Below are 21,392 nucleotides of genomic sequence, written 5' to 3' on the forward strand. Positions count from 1 at the left end.
CCGCTTTATCTTAAAAGATAATGCCTACTCTACCAATATGCTGCCAAAATAAGAAGGTTTCCAACTCGCCCCTATTGGGTATACCTCAACTAACCTCTATGGCCAACACTTTACGAATCCAAGCCTAATGAACCCAGAACTGCTGGGATAAGTCTTCAAGAAGTAATATAGAAGTGGAAAATCCATCTCAATAAAATTGCGGAAAGTGCAAATATGCCTTTACCTCCATGGAATAGACAGGATATAAACATTGATCTTTACTTCTCTCAGTGGTCAAAAAATACCATTCCATCACTTAACATCCGGCAGTTACATGCCAACTATACTTTGCAACACACTGGGAAACTCATAATCTATACGGATGGCTCTACATCCCACACACACATGTAGGTGCAGCAGCTGTGTTCCCTTTGCATGTAATTTCAAAATCCCTTCCAGTTGAATGGCCCCAAGTGCCAAGCAGTATTAGTGACCACAGTGCCTTTTCATAGTTATTATCTGATACGCTTTACTGTAAATACTTTTCTCCTGAGTTTTGTAAGTCTGTTAACTCTTGAGTATTAGAATTAAATAGATTTATTCAAATAACATAACTTAGAAAGGAAAGTACCTTTCTTTAACCTCCCTTTTTTATTTTTTAGTACATACTAACCTTCTCTTTGTTTGGATCACTAGGGGTCACCGCTCTTGCCTCCAGGTGGCAGGGCTGGTAACCTGGGAGAAAAAGATAATATCCCAGGGCCAAAAAGAGCATGTCATGATTTACTCATGTTCTATTGAACATGAGTAAATCATGACTCTGACTTATCTGGGCTGCCAGACACACCCCAGACATCTAAAAATAAAGATAGTTCCATTGCAGGAACTTCCAAACGCCAGAAATCTGAGACAGAGACACATCCAGTCCCAACTTTCTTGATCATTCACTCAACTGGTGAAAATGCAATTGGCAAACTCTCACCATTCAGAGTCCAAAAGGAACTAGAAAGTAGAGCTGGATCTCCTAAGTCCATAAAGAGACAGGTCAGGAGATATTCTTATCGAGACCTCCAACGGCAAACATTGAGTGACTTTTGAGCATCAGCCTTTTTGCAGATTTACCAGTAACTGTGACACCCCACAGATCACTGAACACCTCTAAAGGAGTGATTTCAGACCGAGATTTATTAGATGTATCTGAAGAGGAAATGCTAGAACTACATGAAATCTCATCTTGACATTTAACACGCTGCATCATTCGACATCCATTAAGGCCGGATATCTAGTATGCAATGTCAGGCCATATATTCCAAACCCTCTGCAGTGCTTCTGATGTCAAAAGTACGGGCATTCCCAGACAGCTTGCCGGGGGAACTCCTACTTGTGCAAAGTGCAAAATGTCAGGCCATATATTCCAAACCCTCTGTGGTGCTTCCGATGTGAAAAGTACGGGCATTCCTAGACAGCTTGCTGGGAGAATCCTACTTGTGCACAGTGCGGTTCAATAGAACATGACTGCGAAGCCTGTACGGTCCCTCAACCAATATGTCCAAACTGTAAAAAAGACCACCCTGCCTATGCTAAAACATATGAACACTAGAAAAATGAAAAACTTAATTCAGAAATATAAAACCAATCATAATGTGTCCTATCAAGAAGCAAAACGAATCATCTCGCCACCAACCCATCCAAACAGACCTACATACACCCAAATCACCAAAACATACCAGTCAACAGCAGTGCAAACTGAATTATGAGTACCCCCAAAAGGGTCTTTCTCAAATTACATCAAAACTGTATACAGTACAACCCAAACTCAGACAGTCAATACACCAATATCCATACCAAGCAAAAAACTACATCCTTCAGATCAAGAATGCAAAGAAAAACAAATCAGAACTTCCAGACATCAAGAGAAAATGGATATTAATGAAAAATCTGCAGATGACGGCATCCTGGAAATTTTTGTTGAAGAAGATACGGACACAGGAAAGCCTTACTTTCCAAAGAAAGGTAAAAACAAAAGTGAAAATCAGAGAACTTCAACAACACAAAAACGTTCTGAAAGCCTAACAAGAAACAAATAATGAGCACAATAATTCAATGGAATTGTCTTGGTTTCCGTGCCAATATTGATGACGTATATGATCCTACCTCTAAATATATGCCAATATGTCTCTGCCTTCAAGAGGCATTTAAAACCTCCAGATACACCAAAACTGTCTCAGTATAATGTCTTTAGAAAAGACAGAACCCACCAAAATACTGCACTTGGTGGTATAGCTGTTTTAGTAAACCCACATGTTCCTTCCAATCTTCTCACTGAATTTTCCACTTGAGGCAGTAGCCGTCCATGTAGCTGCTGACATTCACATTACAATCTGCTCCCTATACATTCCACCAAGTGATATCATCCGACAAAATGATCTAAATGGTCTCATTGCCCAGCTCCCTACACCTTTCCTCATTCTGGGAGATTTACATGGACATCACACACTATGGGGTAACAACTACATAGATCAAAGAGAAAAACTAATTGAAAAATGTTTAGATGACGACTTTCTTCTAAAAGATGGGTCACCAACATATGTTCACCTTCCTTCTGGAACTAATACTGCAATAGACTTGTCCATCTGTTCAGCAACCCTGTATACTACTCTAAAGTGGACAATAAATAATGATCCTTTGCATAGTGATCATTTTCCCATACTAATTGATTTGATAAACAAAACCCTCTTATCAACCTACTAAAATTCCACATTGCAGATTGGCAGACCTATAAAAAACAAGCTAAATTTAACCGGATATAATCCAAGAATCTCCAATCGATGAAGTGGTTGACTATGTCACAAAAACAATATTACATGCAGCTGAAAAACCATACCAAAATCCTCTTCAAAATTGTTGATACACCCAAAAATCTGGTGGAGTGATGAATGTGTATGGCTAAAAAAGAGCAAAATAAAGTGTGGTATACCTTTTGCTGCAGTCCAACTACAGCTAATCTTATCCACTATAAGCGTTCTAGAGCAAGATATGTTAGACACAGTAATAAAAAGACAGCTTGGATCCGCTTTACTTCAACCATCAATCAAGAAGCCTGTACACACAAAATTGGGAAAATAATCAGAAAAATAAGTGGCAAATACCAGACTACTCCTGTGCCTATCATGGAATGGAGGGGACAGAACATTTCTGACTCTGTACAAATTGCCAATATCTTAGGGGAAACTTTTGCTAAAACATCATCAATGGAAAGTTATACACCAGCTTTCAGGAGCTTTAAAACAAATACAGAAAAACAAAAATTAAACTTCTTGTCAAAAGGAAAAGAACAATATAATCTACCATTCACTATCCACGAACTGCGTAGATCCCTGTCAACATCTAGATGCAGCGCGGTAGGACCTGACAATATCCACTATTCAATGATACAGGAACTAAGTGCTGAATCATTGCAGTCAATCCTTGATCTGTTTAATAGACTTTTACCTGAAGATACATTCCCTAAACAATGGCATCATGCTACACTCCTTGCCTTCCTTAAACCAGGAAGAGACCCAATAACCCCCACTTGTTATAGACCCATTGCCTTGACTAGTTGCCTCTGCAAAATTCTTGAAAAGATGATAAACCGTCGGCTGATATGGTACCTAGAAAACTTTAATCTCCTACATTCTGCAAAATTTGGCATTCGCCAAAACAGATCAACCCTAGATATTCTAGTAAGACTAGAGAACTCCATTCGGAATGCATTCCTCAGATCAGAACATCATGTAATGGTTTGCTTCAATATCAGTAAAGCATATGATTCCACTTGGAAGTATGGCATTCTCCACGAATTACATCGCCATGGACTTCGAGGTCATCTACCGATTTTCGTATAGAACTTCCTGTACAAATGCACATTTCAGGTTCGATTTAAAACTTTGTTATCCCAAGTTTATTTACAAGAAGGAGTTCCCCAAGGCTCAGTTCTAAGCGCTACACTTTTTATAATTGCAATAAACACCATTGCTGAACAACTTCCAAAGACTGTTGATACTGCACTATTTGTAGATGATCTAAGCATTTTGTGTTATGCGAAAAACATGAATACCGTTGAGAGACAGTTACAAGGAGCAATAAATAAAATCAGTTCATGGACACAGACTATGGCTACCATGGCTATGGCTAATGGCTACCAACTCTGTCCCCAAAAAATTTTTGCCGCCAATGTAAACTCCACCCACATCCTGAACTACTACTGATGGACAACCAATAGCAGTTCACCCCACCATACGGTTCTTCGGAATCACATTAGATCACAAACTTACCTTTTTAGACCATATTAAAAAACTAAGAACATCCTGTCAGAAAAAGCTAAATATCATCCGGGTTCTTTCAGCAACTAAGTGGGGGAGCCGATTGCCTTACCGTGTTATGATTATATAGAGCCTTAATCAGATCGAAGCTTGACTACAGAGCACCAGTGTATAGCTCAGCAAGACCCAGTGCCCTTCGCTGGCTTGAACCTATCCATCAGTGCAATATGCATTGCCATAGGAGCATATCGCACATCTCCAATACATAGTTTACATGCCGAAGCACATGAACTACATCTCTTCATCAGAAGACAACAGCTGATACTACACTATGCATATAAAATTAGATCTATGCCAGAACACCCAAACTGGCAGATACTTTACACATCACAGCATAGCAGATTATACCAAAACCGCCCTACTGCAAATCGTACTTTGGGTATGAGAATAAAACACCTCTTAGAAGAACTAAATTTAACCTTAGAGAATGTGGCACGTACCCTCCCATTCTCTCTTGCTCCTTGGAACATCACTCCACCTTCATGCAACTTACACATTGATGAATGGAATAAATCTACTTTACATAGAAAAAATTTCTTGCAACTATACCATGCAGCAGTGGACCAGTTTCCCAACTTTGTCGTAGTACATCTTAATGGATCAAAGAACGATGCCCACGTTGGAATCGCTGCAATTTTCCCAAACATCACATTAGCATATCAGTTGTCATGTGAGTTCAGTATATTCTTGGCCGAACTAATAGCAATTCAGGTTGCGCTTAATTACATTGAGACCTCCGATATTAAAAACAACATGATTTTCTCAGATTTTTGAAGTACACTTGAAGCACCAAAAAACACCATGAACATCATTCACTCAGTTGTAAAAGAAATAATCATGAACATCATTCACTCAGTTGTAAAAGAAATAATCATGAACATCATTCACTCAGTTGTAAAAGAAATAATCACCTCTTTGCATACATTATCAGAACTTGGGAGAAACATACACTTCTGCTGGGTCCCAGGACATATGGCAATTCCTGGGAATGAACTAGCGGACAATGCTGCCAAATCGGCTAACCTACCACCAGACAGCAAGTGGAAAGTCCCTCATGAAGACTTATACACCAATAATCCAGGAAAAATGCACATATCAGTGCCAGCTATCATGGCAGCAACAGCTTAACAATAAACTTCGAAGTATTAAACCAAATCTTGAGTGATGACCTTCAAGCTTCAGTTCAATTTGACAGCAGGAGGTAATATTAGCATTTTTGAGAATTGGCCTTACTAACATTACTCATGGTTATCTCTTAAGAGGGGAGACTTCCCCTCAGTGTCATCACTGTAACACTACGAAACATATCTTTATCAAATGCACAAAACATGCAAGAGAACACCAGAACCTTTTCACTACTGACATAACGAAAGACCCTCTTACACATGCTTTAATCTTGGGTAATGAAATAAATGTTTCAGGCATCATTACTTTTCTCAAAAGGATTAATATATATTGCCTCCTTTAGCTAATAAAAAATAATAACAATTTTGTTACCATAGTTAGGAAATTATCCCTACCTGCAAGAAATAACATCCATACTTACCATATGTATGGCACACTATGTCAATAGATGCAGATGAGCCAAATAAATCCCCAACCAACCAACCAACCAACCAACCTACCTTCCAGTTTAGTGCAGCATACTTTCTTCAGAGCTGTATGCTATACAGCTTGCATTAAGTGAAATATGTCAACAGTCGTCTCTCTCTGTCCTAATATATTCCGATTTGCTCAGTGCTATCTCAGCCATACAGGATATACAACACTCTCACCATCCCCTCCTACAAGAAATTAGCTTTCTTATCAACCGATGTCAAAAATAAAACACTGAAATAACTCTTTGCTGGATTCCGGGACACTCTGGAATAGAAGGCAATGAAGAAGCAGACAGTGCAACCAAGTCAGCATCAGAACTGTCAAACAAAACAATATTAGTACCATACACTGATTTCAGAACAATGATTATTAGAGCAAGTGAGGATGAATGGGCTCAAATATGGAGAAATCACACTAAAAATAAACTCCAAGAAATAAAATCGAATCCAGAAATATGGAAATCAAGCATCAGAAAAAGTCGCAAAGAAGAAATAATGCTTGACAGACTACGAATTGGCCACACTCACCTTACGCCTTATCATCTACTAGCTAATGAGAATCCCCGTCTCTATTTTAAATGCCAAGTTCAGCTTAGTGTGAAACACATCCTATTAGTATGCCCTACTTTACTTCCAAAGTCTGTGTAATAACCAGAATCCACCTATCCTCCAACAGATATTAGATAACTCTGCAAATCTAGAGGAACTGTTTAATTTCATTTGGAAAATCCGATTTGACAAACGAATCTGAAAATTGTTACATAAAAAAAAAAAAAAAAAACCCACCTGGAAAGACACATTTGGCCTTGATGCCCTTGTGTCTTAAAACCCTTAATCAACAACAACAACAACCTATGTCAACACATAGTCGCATACTTCCTTCGTTTCAATCATGAGTGTTTTTGAAGGATTTTCACAGTATATTGAATTCCTGATTTTTAGAATGGCATTCTTAAAGTTTCCTATATATTCACGTATTTTAACTTCCTCAATTTCTCGAGATTGCATTTGATTATAAATAACTTGTATGTGAGGCATTATCTGATGGAAAAGTTCCACCAGAACTCAAATTTTTCATTACTCAAGATGTGCAAAATTCCAGTTGCTTCTGAAATTGTCTTACCTGCGTTTGCTGTCACTTGTAGTTCCTCCATGCACTTTTTTAAGTATTCAAAATTTTCATAAATGCTGTTCACAGTGCGTATATTGAAGTTCCATCTTATAGGGGTAGGTCATGCAACACGGCTGTCCATATGCTTTCTGAGAACAGAGAGACACTCTGGTATCAACATGAGGTTCGAAAAGAATATTCTTGAATCTCGGGTACTACTTGCTGCATTTCTCATCATCAGATTCACTTAGTGTGCATAGCAGTGAATAAAATGTACATTTTTGTACACTTCTTTTATGTTAGCCTGAACTCCCCCTTTCTTGCCTTTCATCACACTTGTGCCATCTAATATCTGAGCAACCAGTTTTTGAGTATTTCCTTCGAGGATTATGTCTAACTGATCTAGAATGCACTTTGATATTCCGTCTGCCGTTTGGTTTTCCAGAGTGAAAAAAACACTCAATGTCTCCATTCAGTTCATATCTCAGAACAATTACCATTTGTATATGTTCTGAAACATCTGTTGTGTCATCAGCCATGACAGCTACGAATGAAGCTTCTATAATTTCTCTTTTTATTTCATCCCGGCATATTTGCAGCAAACAGTCAAGAATATCATTCTGAATAGTTTTTGAAATGCCTTTAAATGCTGCATTACTTTCTAAATGGTTTTTTTAAATTGGAATCTAATATGCAGGCAAAATTTATTAATCCTCTGAATACTCCTGAATTTTTTTCGATGCCTCCTTTCGTAGCCAGATGGGCAGGAGCAGCAGTGCATAGCACACGCTTCTTGATTAGACCAGGGTTTGAGCCCGTGACCACCAAATGTGGAAAGGTCAGGGAATGACTACCGCATATCCCCGGAGCATACGGCCTTAGTTGCTAATGCTCCTAAAAAAAAAAAAAAAACACCCTGGATTTTTAGAATCGTCTTTTTCATCTTGTCCACGTAAAGGAATTTCAAACTGTCCACAAAATTTAATGCAGTCTATTATTTTAGATAATACCTCATAATTCTTCGTAACTTTTCTGTTATGTTTTTTCTGCTATGTTTGCAGATCGAAAGTCTATAAGCCTCACTAAGCTGTTCTTTAATACTTACGCTTTCTAAAAGCGATAGTGAAATCTCATTATCAATGTTTCTTCTAACTCTCATGTTTTAGAATTTTTCCTTTCATTCCATTTATGTTTGTAGAGCCACTTTTTGTTCACATTAAGTCATCTCCGAACAGTAAACATGGAAAACAAAACAATGCATTTTTAATTTCACAACCATAAAGCCAACTTTTCCTTTGGTACCATTCAGTTTTAAAACTGCGAATATATTTCTTATTATTACTTATTCCCCGCTGAGAAATTTGAATCTTTGGTGTGTGGATGGCCTTCTTTTTTAATCACATTTTTTTCTTGGAAAGATAATTGTGAAAAACTAAGTAAATCACTGTCACGTGACTGACTTCATGGGGAAACATGGAGGCCATGATCGAATCAAATTTCACAAAATCGTGTGTCGTAGAAATAATGTTTTACTCACACATCACCTCATAATATAACTTCAACTTACCAAGTTCAAGCCTATAGACGATTAACTTGGTAAATTAATCGTCCATAGGCACTGCAGCACCCACAGCTATTTAAATCTAGATATACAGTAAAAGGAGTTATATGACATTTTGTGAAGAACAATGCAACGCAATGAATATTTTTATAAACAGAACCTGCATATAGTATGCACATCCTCTATTTCCAGTAATCATTTCAATAATAAACGAATAAAAACATGAAATCGTTTCCAACTTTGAAGTTTAGCCGTACGCCTCACTGTGTGCCAGGCAGTTGTTGTTGTTATTTGGTTTTTAGGAGCATTAGCAATTAAGGCCATATTGCTCTGGGAATATGCGGTGGTCATTCCCTGACCTTTCCTCATCCTCTGTATTTGGTGGTGACGGGCTGAAACCCCGGTCTAATCAAGAAGCGTGTGCTACGCACTGCTGCTGCTCCTTCCCACCTGGCTGCAGAGGCACCGCACCAGGCAGTGACATATTTTGCATTTCAGTGAATATTTACTGAAATGCAAAATATGTTTGTTGGTGAAATGAATCAAAGTCACTATAAAGCACGCAGTGCAGATTTCATCGTTGACCGTGATGGGTGGTGGTGGTGGTAGTAGTAGTGACATGTGATGCAAGAAAGCAAGCGTATGTATGAGCTTATGCAGCATCAGGGTATGTAGCCACAATGTCGGTGTCTTTTTGTTATTCGCCTGAATTCCCATTAAGTAACTAAATAATATCAATGTTAAGTCAATACTCAATATTCAACAGTGTAATTATGTGATTAAAGCTTAATTGCAAATTGAGCTTGAACTTGGTAAGTTGAAGTTATATTATGAGGTGATGTGCGAGTAAAACATTATTTCTACAACACGCGATTTTTTGAAATTTGATTTGATCATGGCCTCCATGCTTCCCCATGAAGTAAATCACGTGACAGTGATTTACTTAGTTTTTCACAATTATCAATAATAATTTTTTTTTTTTTTTTACATTTGAAATTGATGTTTAGGAAAGCTCCTGAATTTTACAGAAGACCTTGGAGTAATTCACAAGTATAGCGTGTTAGTTGGAAACCCCTGACGGCACCAGGGGTTTCCCCCATCTACGCTGTAATTCACAAATAATTAAATATTATAACTTTCAACCAACATATCAAACATTATTTTCTCTTTTTAAACAGATGCTGTGTAGCAGTATGCACAGAAATAGCCATATCGATATGGACATGATCTGTGCACATTTCTTGTGAATTATCAACAATGTGGGAATGGAAATTGTATGTATGAGCTGAATTCAGCAGGCATTGCAGGAAATTTGCAGCAGATACAGAGCATTAGCGCACAGATTAATTATCCTAGCCTCATATGGCAATGATCCACAAGGCTCTTCTGTATATATCCCTGTCATTGCCAATAAAAAGGATGCAAATCATTTTCACAAGCAGATAATTCTTCAGAACAAGTCTGTAGTGGTTTGTTGCCTCATTGCTTCACCTAATACCATTATTTCTGTAAGGTTCCTGTCAACAGATAAAGCGTGCTCTACAAGAATGGATCCTTTCCACATGAGGCCGTACATTATTTCATTTAACTGATAAATATGTATATGTAATATGACACACTTCAGTATCAACAGTATACTTGCCTACTTAAAATTTTAAATTTAGCTGAAACCTGTCTTGGTGGAATGATTCTAAATAATGTGAAAGTTTTCCTTTTGGGTGTACATTAACCAGGAAGGTTAATTTTTTAAACTTGAAATATGCTAAGTAACAATTTTTCCAGTTTTGTTTTTGCATTTCTGGATTCACATTTGCACTTATTTGGCAACATCTGCATAGAAAGGTCCATCAAGGCTGAATATTATGAGCTGATTGAGTAACACCTGTGGTTCAACTTTCACGATACCCAGTGGTGAGTTGGAAATGGGTGGGATGGAAAGACAACAGGTATATGCAAGACACCTGGAAGACATACATATCACAGAAATATACACTGAGGATTCAGAGAAGTGAAAAATACAGATAGCACTGTTTTCACCAGGCAAGAGAACAGGTATAGACATGAGCCTATCTTTTGAAACATACTAAATTACTCAGTATCATGTTTTTCATATCACAGTAAACATGTTTTGCTGCATGAACCGTAAATATAACATCAAAACTATGCATTATTTGATGATTTATGTTCGTTAGATATTTTTTGATTGAGATTGTTATCGAAGGGCTCCATTCCTCTCTTCCCCCTCACACACACACATATGCATAAAGAAATTTAATTGGTTTGATTTGGTTTGGTTAATTATTCAGGATAGTTATAGTGCACCACTTCTTACAGTAGTTGGTGCACTTGATATATTTTGTCTGTGTGATATACATGTTGATGGGCTTAAAAACTTAGTATAACTTACAGGGGGAAACTTTATTCATTATACCTGAGATAGTCTTCCTACAATCCCAATCATAGAGGGGCTTCCAAGTAACTCCAAGCCCAAATTATTCAAGCCCAAACACATAATGGAATATACATAAGAAAATGAAGAATTATCGTGTATTTAAGATATGAGATCACATTTGGGAAGTTGAATATTCTTGTATAATTAGCAGCATTCATATTATCAATAATTTGTTTTTCTACAAATAAAAAGCAGCAATTAAATATAAATCAGCATATAAAGTATGAACTAAAGACGGATTTAAATAATGAATTTTATGTTTACCCACATCACTTAAAACCTCATTTATTTCTCCTTAAATGTGTTAATTTCATTCAAAATTTCACCAAATACCTGTGATTTTTATATAAGCTTATATATAGTGTTTTGCTCTTTGCTCTTTTTTTTCATTACCTGCTGACCTATTCAATCATTCTAACCTTTACAACATACAGAGGAAAATTTTTAGGATCTTATATTTATTTCTTCCTTTTAAATTCACTTGCCTTTCTTTATAAGCATGCAGGTGTTCTTATTATGTCCTTTTTTGTTTGCAAGCAGCATGCCAGTTATTGGTGGGATAGTAGCAGAATGGAGGGAATTTGGGCAGGAACTCTTCAGGTATATGGTTGCATGCATCCAGTCTAATTAATTATTAATATATTTTTTGTTTTGTGTTTTAATCCATAGAATTAATTTAATATTGTGCTAACCTGTCACATCAGAGATGAATCCTTTTCTTCCTTGAGTCCAGTCAGTAGATAATAGTAAATGGCATAATTATAATTTAAGTATTAACTTAGGAGTTAGGAAACACTTTGTCTCTTTTGCCATGCTCTCCTTTTGCAAGCTAGATGTTTTTAAAATTAGATGTTTTGAGAAATTTTGGCATAATAACTATTTCTTTGCTTAGATAGTTTATTTTTAGCATCTGCTGATTACTTTTTCTTATTGAATAATTTTTCACTGAGTTGTTAAAAGAGCAGGGTTTTTGTTTCACAGTTCAAAACAAGGTTTAAGTGAATTGTCTGATTAGAGGTTAGTAAGAAATGGCTGTCATGTCAGGGAATTTGGGAGTTTTTAGACAAATTGTGAATTCTTCTGTTTTGTTTATGTGATTCCATTTAAAAATTGTATTAGTAATTTCAGTTCAACTCATAGATAATGTCATTTCTAAAGTTAAACATAAGCACAAGCCTGTTACTGCCAGTTGAGAGAAGTCAGAGAAATATAAACATCAAGACAGGAAAACAGAGCACAAAAAAGTGACTTATCTAACTGTTGTACCAAGTTGAGTATACCTTTTCTAAATTTTTTTTTTTATCATCTTTCAGGTTGTAATTCAGTAAAACAATTTTTTGAAGATAGTCATTACTGTAATCTTTATATACATAAAGTATATTAGTAAAAAAATAATAAGAGGAGTATACCTCAATATAGTGCGTAGAACACTTCCGTATAATACCCTCTAGAAATTAAAATGGAAAAAACGAAAAAATCGACAACTTACCGGTACATTAGAGTAAAATATAAATAATTAAATAATCAATTTAACACAATTCAAATCAATTTAAAACAATTAAAATCAAATTAACGCAATTAAAAGAATCTAATGAAAATATTCAAAACGATTTTCCTTCCTGAAGCTGACAACGCTTTTCGACCGTATGTTGTGATCACAGGAATGAAAATTACCGAATCGGGTTAAACCTGGTACTTAAATAGAGATTATTTGTCTTCGCGCATGCGCGTAAAGGTCCACAAATCGGAAATCAAATATGGCCGCCGAACATTAACAGAATTCTGGTGTAATTTAATTTCAACGGTTTCTGCAATTAATAGTCGCGTATAATTACGTTGAACATTATGTATTTTGGCTTCGTTAAATAAAAAAGTATGTTTTTCTTTAATGGCATGAAAGGCTAATTCTGACGCTGCTGAACGAGAAGCACGAACTGAGGCTTCATGTTGATTTACACGAATATTAAGAGAAAATCGAGTTGAACCCTGATAAGACGAGTCGCAATCACCGCAAGAAATGTTGTATACCAGATCATTAATTTGTGTTGTGAACAAATTGTATCGAAAAAAATGACTACATTACTATGGTTCAGTTAAAGGAATTGAAGTCCAGAACATACAATATTCCTGCACTTTTCGGTCAGGTAAAATTACACAAGACTGGATTTCCTATTTGACCTATTGTTTCCTACAGGAACTTGGCATTTTCATCCTTAGCCACACATGTATATAACATTATAAAACCCTTTAGACAGGTAATACAATTTGGGATTAAGAACTACGATACATTATTTAATAAGCTTAAAGACTGTAGACTCGGCGACAATGACAATTTATTCTCACTAGATGTTACCTCATTATATACGAATGTAAACGTTGAATACACATTAGATATTATTTGGGATATGTTAAATAAAAACTCGACACAGATTAATTATACGAAGCTACCTATTAAGGAAATTTTTCACTTAATTAAACTGTTAGTTGAGGCTAACTACATCACCTTTCGAGACAAGGTATACAAACAAATTTTTGAATTACCAATGGGTTTGAGCCTGAGTGGCTTAATGTCAGACATCTATCTCTCAACGATTGAGCAGATACATTTGACACCTTTTCGAACTTGTATCACATACTATGGGAGGTATTTAGATGATGTTCTAGTTATTACAGATAGTAATACTATCCAAGACATTTTACATTTGTTTAATAATATTCATTCTAGACTCAAATTTACATTGGAAAGGGAGGATATGGATACAAAGTCATTAAACTTTCTAAATTTCACACTTACCCGGGACTTGAATAAAATACAATTTAGCATCTATCGAAAACCTACAAACACCGGTATGCTTCTACATTATAATAGCTATCACCCGTTCACCTACAAAAGATCGATTAGCATTAGTAGAGGCATTTGATGCAAGAAAGCAAGCTTATGCAGCATCAGCCAAAAAAAAAAAAAAAAAAACCCACTTCCACTTCACCCCTCTGTTCGTTCAAAATACCTGTCCAGCTGAGCCTTAAACTTATTTAGGCTATCAGCCTCCACCACAAGGGATGGAAGTCTGTTCCACCAACCAACCACCCGCTGGCTAAAGGCAAATTTCCGCACGTCTATCCTACATCTGTCTTTCCTCAATTTGAATTTATGCCCTCTCAGGTGATTTTTCTGAGCTAGAGGAAGAATCCCATCACCATTGAGCATGCTTAAACCATTCAAGACTTTATACACCTCTATCAGATCACCTCGCTGGTGCCTAGTCTCCAGACGCTGTAATTTGCAACACTTAAGCCTTTCTTCGTAAGAGCACCCCTTTGTTCCATTCACTAATCTTGTTGCCCTTCTCTGTACTCGTTCCAGCAGCTCTACATCCTTCTTGAAATGAGGCCTCCAGACCTGTATACAGTACTCTAGGTGTGGCCTGACCATCGCCTTATACAATGGAATAATCACCTCCTTATTCCCTGCTAGAAAAATTCCTATATATCATCGACAATACACCATGAGCTACTCTTGCAGCCCGTCTGCACTGCTCAGAAAACTTCATATCTGCCTGCACAACCACCCCCAGGTCCTTTTCATTCTCTACCACTGTCAGTGTAGTACCACAGAGTTGATACATTGCTCTGGGGTTGCTGTTTCCCATGTGTAGTACTTTACATTTGTCAATGTTAAACTTCATTTGCCACCTCTCAGCCCATCTGCTCAACCTTTCCAGATCCTGTTGCAGCAGCATAGTGTCAGTAGTGTCCTTGACAACCCTGCCAACCTTTGTATCGTCTGCAAACTTGGACATTAAGCCCGATATACCATCATCAATATCATTTATAAATACAGAAAACAATAATGGACCCAACACTGAGCCCTGAGGGACTCCACTAATAACATCAGTCCACGATGAGCAGTGTCCATTGATTACCACTCTCTGTCTTCTCCCCCTCAACCACCCCTTTATCCATAGCAGCAATTTGCCTCCAATGTCACACTGCTCCAATTTGTGTAGCAGTCTTCCATGTGCAACAGTATTAAAAGCCTTTCTAAGATCCAAGTATATAATATCAAAGTTATTCCCTGCATCCAGTTCTTTTGTGACTGCATCATAGTATCCAATCAAGTTGGTCAGGCAAGACTTCCCCTTAACAAAACCATGCTGTGTCTGAGCTATAACTGAAGTCTTGTCTAAATGATCCTGCAGTGCTTCTTTAACCAGTGCCTCCATTAATTTTCCTGGAACAGAAGTTAAGCTCACAGGTCTATAATTACTTGTGTCAGCCTTTGATCCTCCTTTGTGAATTGGGGTCACATTTGCACATTTCCAGTCTATGGGTACCTCCCCTGAGTCCAAGGAAGCTCTCATAATTATGGCTAAGGGTTTGCTTACTTCCTTTGCTGCCTCCTTTAATATAACTGGATAGATCCCATCCACCCCGGGTGCCTTTCTTGTGTTTATCTTCAACAGTTTCTCCTCCACTTTACTCCCAGTTATTTCAAGATTCTGTAGCTTACTGCTAGAGTTGAATACACCTCTGGCATTCCCCTCGCTGAATAACTCCTCATGTGTGAATGTCGATGCAAAATATTCATTTAGTTTGTTAGCTACCTGAGCAGGATCATCAACACTTGACCCATCAATATCAAGTGGACCAATCTGATTCATCCCCTTCCTTCTAGAGTTTATATAAGTAAAGAACTCTTTGCTGTTTTTCTTTGCATCCCTTGCCAAGGATTTCTCGTAATCTGCCTTCGCCTGCCTAACCTCCTTTGTAACTTGGTTGCATATCAACTTGTATCTATCATAGGCTTCTGTGTCATGTGTTAATTTGTATGTATCCCATGCATTTTTCTTCTCTGCCATATGCCTCATTAGTTCATCTGACATCCATTTTGGCCTAAACCTTGAACAATATTTCTTAGTTGGTATGTAAAGCCTAGTAGCTTCCAAGATAAGTTCTTTGAATGCTTCCCATTTTGAATTTGCTGTTGGTAACATCATCAGTTGGTCCCACTGTATAGAATTTAAATACTGTCTCAGTCCATCGTAGTTGCCTTTACGGAAGCAATAACCCTTCCCTTTACCCCTAATGGTAGTTACCTCTTTGAGTAAATCCCACTTCAGCACACTGTGATCACTGCCACCTAGTGGTTCATTTATCTGCAGATTCTTAATGCATGAAGAATCACTGCTGATAATCAAATCAAGAGTATTACTCCCTCTAGTTGCTTCCCGAACATGCTGATGTAGAAAACAATCATCCAATAAATCCACAAAAGCCCTGCTAGTGTGTGAGTAACCAGCCCCCAAATTCCAGTCAATATCTGGGAAATGAAAATCTCCCATTATAAGACACTCTGATTTACTGGCCCACTCTATTTCCCTGTACAGTTCCTTATTATACTCATCAGAGTCATTAGGCCTATAGCACACTCCTACTCAATTTTGATCTCCCAATGTTTATGTCACACCAAACTGACTCCACACTGCACTGTCCAGCGATGTCGACTGCCTTCACTTCCTTGGTTTTTATGTGTTTCTTAACTAATAGCATAAACCCTCCCCCCTTCCTATCCTGTCTATCCTTTCTGTAGACGTTGTACTCCCCAAGTTGCAGTTCTGCATCCCTTATATCTGTGTGACACCACGTCTCTGATATCCCAACAATATCTGCCTTCGATGTTTTGAGCAATACCTCAAATTCATCAAATTTATTTACTAAACTCCTAGCATTGGTGTACACGCAAGTATACCTGCACCTGTTTCTATTCTTAGCTACCCTAACACAACCCATGTGTTTACTTGTACCGCAATGGCTCCCAGCAGTCTCTGAAATACCATGCATCTTGTTTTTCAGGCTTCTGCTCATTCTAATAGAAGCAGTGCAAGAATCTCTTTCACCTCTGCCAGTGGCTACTGTCAATCTATTGGTCTTTGTCTCCCCCCAAGCTAGCATCTTTAATTATCTTTAATCAGTTTCTTAATGCTATAAATATTCAACAATGGAATCTGCTTTGGACTCAGAAATACAAATATTAACTAGCAGATTCTTAAACAGGGGTTATTCCATTACCACAATAAACCGAATTAGGGTACAAGCTAAGGATAGGATACAGAATACTACACCAATCAACAATAGTAATATCAAAAAATACTTTATTTCTGTCCCATATGTTGAACAGTGGCACAAACAGCTTAACAGATTCTTTAAAGATACCAAATTTAAAATTGTAGCTAGGCCAATACGGAAGTTACACACTATACTGAACAATCACTCGGTTCTTTCAGCATTCGCAACACAAATTAATGATCTGGTATACAACATTTCTTGCGGTGATTGTGACTCGTCTTATCAGGGTTCGACTCTATTTTCTCTTAATATTCATGTAAATCAACATGAAGCCTCAGTTCGTGCTTCTCGTTCAGCAGCATCAGAATTAGCCTTTCATGCCATTAACGAAAAACATAATTTTTTATTTAACGAAGCCAAAATACTTAACGTTTAACGTAATTATATGCGACTATTAATTGCAGAAACCGTTGAAATTAAATTACACCAGAATTCTGTTAATGTTTGGCGGCCATATTTGATCTCCGACTCGTGGACCTTTACGCGCATGCGCGAAGACAAATCATCTCTATTTAAGTACCAGGTTTAACCCAATTCGGTAATTTTCATTCCTGTGATCACGACATACGGTCGAAAAGCGTTGTCAGCTTCAGGAAGGAAAATCGTTTTGAATATTTTCGTTAGATTCTTTTAATTGTTTTAAATTGATTTGAATTGTGTTAAATTGATTATTTAATTATTTATATTTTACTCTAATGTACCGGTAAGTTGTCGTTTTTTTCCGTTTTAATTTCTGGAGGGTATCATACGGAAGTGTTCTACGCACACTATATTGAGGTATACTCCTCTTATTATATTTACTAATATTATTATCAACGTAGAACATATTGAGTAGTACAGCTCTGATTCATACTATCTAATACATAAAGTATAGCAAATATACATTTTGCATACAATTAATTATAAATACCACTCCTCTGCAAGGAAATAAAATTCCGTTTAAAAATGATATTAGCGATTTCAGTTCAACTAAGTTGTGAGTTGGAAATGGGTGGGATGGGAAGACAACAAGTATATGCAAGACACCTGGATAATGGTGTCCTTTCTAAACTTTATGTTATCACTACATGTCATTGTCACAAGTTTGTGACTCAGGCCAACAGACATTTCTAGTACATTTGCAAAGTAAAATTTTTAAACAACCTGAAAATGAAATGGGTATTGATACCTCAGGTGAGTGTGTTGCGAATGTAATTGTAGCAGTGGTGCCACACAGAACAAAGCAAAACAAATCATCAACAAAAAATTGACAACCATGAAGTAATGCTTAATTTTATAAACAAATTTTTCACCTTCCTAAACTGACTCAGTTTTGTTGGTTCTCCTCTTGAGAGAAACACTTCTTAACTTAGCATTTTTAATTGCAAGCTTCTTTTATAGAAAGTATTGTCCTTGATGTCCCTCATCTCATTCCCATGCTATTAAAGGACTAGGAACTTTTGAATTCTCTGAAGTTACACATGAAATTCCATTTGGTTATCTGTTCCTATTCGGTATTTGAATACCAGGTATAAGATTTTTATTTGATTTTTGAAACACTTTTGATTTGAAGCATTTTCTTTGGAGGAGTTTGACATTGAACTTTGTAATATGGATTTTTCAGCATGCACAACATGCAAATCTGTCACACTTGTTTCCACAAGTGTGTGTTCACACTTGTGCAAGGTACAATATGGCATAAGTTACTGCTTGGTATCAGTAGTAACAAATGATGCAAGGAAGCAAACTTATACATCATCGGCAACAAAAAAAAAAAAAAAAAAACCACTTCCCACATCACCTATCCATCCCCTGTAATAATTTGTCTAATTCTTCCTTAACTTTTTTTCAAACTGTTCTCTTCCACAACACAGATGGAAGTTTGTTTCAACAATCAGTTACCCTCTGAAAATAATTTCCAAATATCCCTGCAACCATGTTTACACAATTTAAATTTATGCCCACTTGTGTTTTGCTTCAACAAGGTGGATGCCATCAACATTAGCTTACTCAATCCATTTAAAGCCCTAAATGCCTCAGTAAAATCTCCTTAGAAATGCCTAGTATCCAATGTTAAATATACAGAACTGAAGACTTTCTTGGTAAGGTACCGTTTTGTTCCCTCTCACTAATCTCACTGCTCTTCTCTGCATTCATTCCAGCAAATCCACATCTTTCCTAATAGAGGCTTCTAACCTGTATGCAGTACTCAAGATGGGGATTAACCACTGCTCACAAAACCATGCGAGCTGTCCTAGCATTCTGTCTTCACTTCATAGAACATCTTGTCTGAGTGCATTATTACACATAGATCTTTTTCATTCTCCATTAGCTTGAATGTGATGCTACACATTTGATATGTTAATTGGAGATTATCGCTACCCATATGTGATATGTTGCATTTATCAATATTAACTTCAATTGCCACTTCTTAGCCCACCTGCCTAATTTTTCTAATCTTGATGCAGTATCATTTCCTGATTATTGTCATTAACCACCCTATCATTAATGTCATTAACTGCAATTAACCAACCTTTTTGTATCATTTGTAAACTTAGACATTAAGCCTGTTATTCCTTCATGGAATAAGCTGGCATCATTCCCTTTCTCCTTATATAATACTTTATAGTCGTCTTCTGCTATTTGAATTTTGCCATCTCTGCTGTTTATAAGTACACCATCACTATTATTCAGATTCAGTATCATTTGTCTTTTTGTGTGTCTGCTGATTTAAGTCCTTTGTTTTCTCTTAATGCTTGTTCTTATTATCACACAAATAATAACTAATTTTCATGCAGTAAATAGGTGGGCATATGCCAATGGTTTTTCCCACAGATCTGGACCGCCGCTGTTTTACTATTTGCAGTAATTCCTTGCTAAATTATTATTTTTAAAACTTTGAAAAAATGAAAATTGAAGTTTTAATTTTTTTTTCATATAAAGCAGGTCACACATGAACAGTTTATTATGGTTTTATCCTGCTCATGTGTGGCCACCAAATGTCACAGGAAATTTGAAAATACTATAAATGAATGATTTTATGTAGTTATTTCAAGTTTGCAGTTTAGTTCAACACAGGAATAAATAATAATAATTTATTATTATTTATGTATTTATTTTTTCCTTGAAAAATGTTAATTTCAAGGTGTTTTCTAGATTAATTTGTCATCCTGGAATAATATCAATTTTTGTTTGTTATTATTCAGATAGTGAACAGAAATCATCTTATCTTTTAAGGGCACAAAAGGTGATATAGTTGTACATGTTGGCACTAATGATATTAAGAGTAGGAGACCGGCGGAATTACTTAACAAGTACAGGTCACTGATGAAAAAAAGCCGTGATTTAGGGTTGAATTTGAAAGTGTCTACAATTCTGCCCAGACATGATAGGAGGGAGTATATGATGAGAGCCCTGCCAATCAATTCGGCCCTGGAAAGATTGTGCAGGGCTCAAGGGGTAGAATTTTTTTCAGCCAGGTCTGTACTTGTTAACAGGAGAGACTGCTTCTACAGGGATGGGATATACTTAAATAGAAAGGGTGCAAGAATGTTTGCTGATGCCATTGAGGCAGTGTTAGGTGGGTCGGAAAACTACTGGATTGGGGGATACAAGGACCTATAGATTAACAGTAGCCACTGGCAGAGGTGAAAGTGATTCTTGCACTGCTTCTATTGGAATGAGCCGCAGCCTGAAAAATAAGATGCATGATATTTCAGAGACTGCTGGGAGCCATTGCGATACAAGTAAACACATGGGTTGTGTTAGGGTAGCTAAGAATAGAAACAGGTGCAGGTATACTTGCGTGTACACCAATGCTAGGAGTTTAGTAAATAAATTTGATGAATTTGAGGTATTGCTCAAAACATCAAAGGCAGATATTGTTGGGATATCAGAGACGTGGTGTCACACAGATATAAGGGATGCAGAACTGGAATTTGAGGAGTACAAAATCTACAGAAAGGATAGACAGGATAGGAAGGGGGGGAGGGGTTATGCTATTAGTTAAGAAACACATAAAAACCAAGGAAGTGAAGCCAGTCGACATCGCTGGACAGTGCAGTGTCGAGTCAGTTTGGTGTGACATAATCATTGGGAGATCAAAATTGAGAGTAGGAGTGTGCTATAGGCCTAATGACTCTGATGAGTATAATAAGAAACTGTACAGAGAAATAGAGTGGGCCAGTAAATCAGAGAGTCTTATAATGGGAGATTTTAATTT

At 36.9% G+C, this 21,392-nt stretch overlaps 1 protein-coding gene across 1 annotated transcript in view; it reads left to right on the forward strand.

The window, feature by feature from the left end:
• The window catches only part of Uggt (UDP-glucose-glycoprotein glucosyltransferase), an 820,111-nt gene that overhangs the window by 569,668 nt on the left and 229,051 nt on the right, over positions 1 to 21,392 (forward strand). The window contains exon 33 of the mRNA XM_090386735.1: positions 11,606 to 11,665. Within this exon, the coding sequence (XP_090242861.1) occupies positions 11,606 to 11,665 (60 nt within the window). The remainder of the gene's footprint in view (positions 1 to 11,605; positions 11,666 to 21,392) is intronic.

Source organism: Mastigoproctus giganteus, chromosome 1 (assembly GCF_048544385.1).
Source record: "Mastigoproctus giganteus isolate SK-2022 chromosome 1, ASM4854438v1, whole genome shotgun sequence".
NCBI lineage: Eukaryota > Metazoa > Arthropoda > Arachnida > Uropygi > Thelyphonidae > Mastigoproctus > Mastigoproctus giganteus.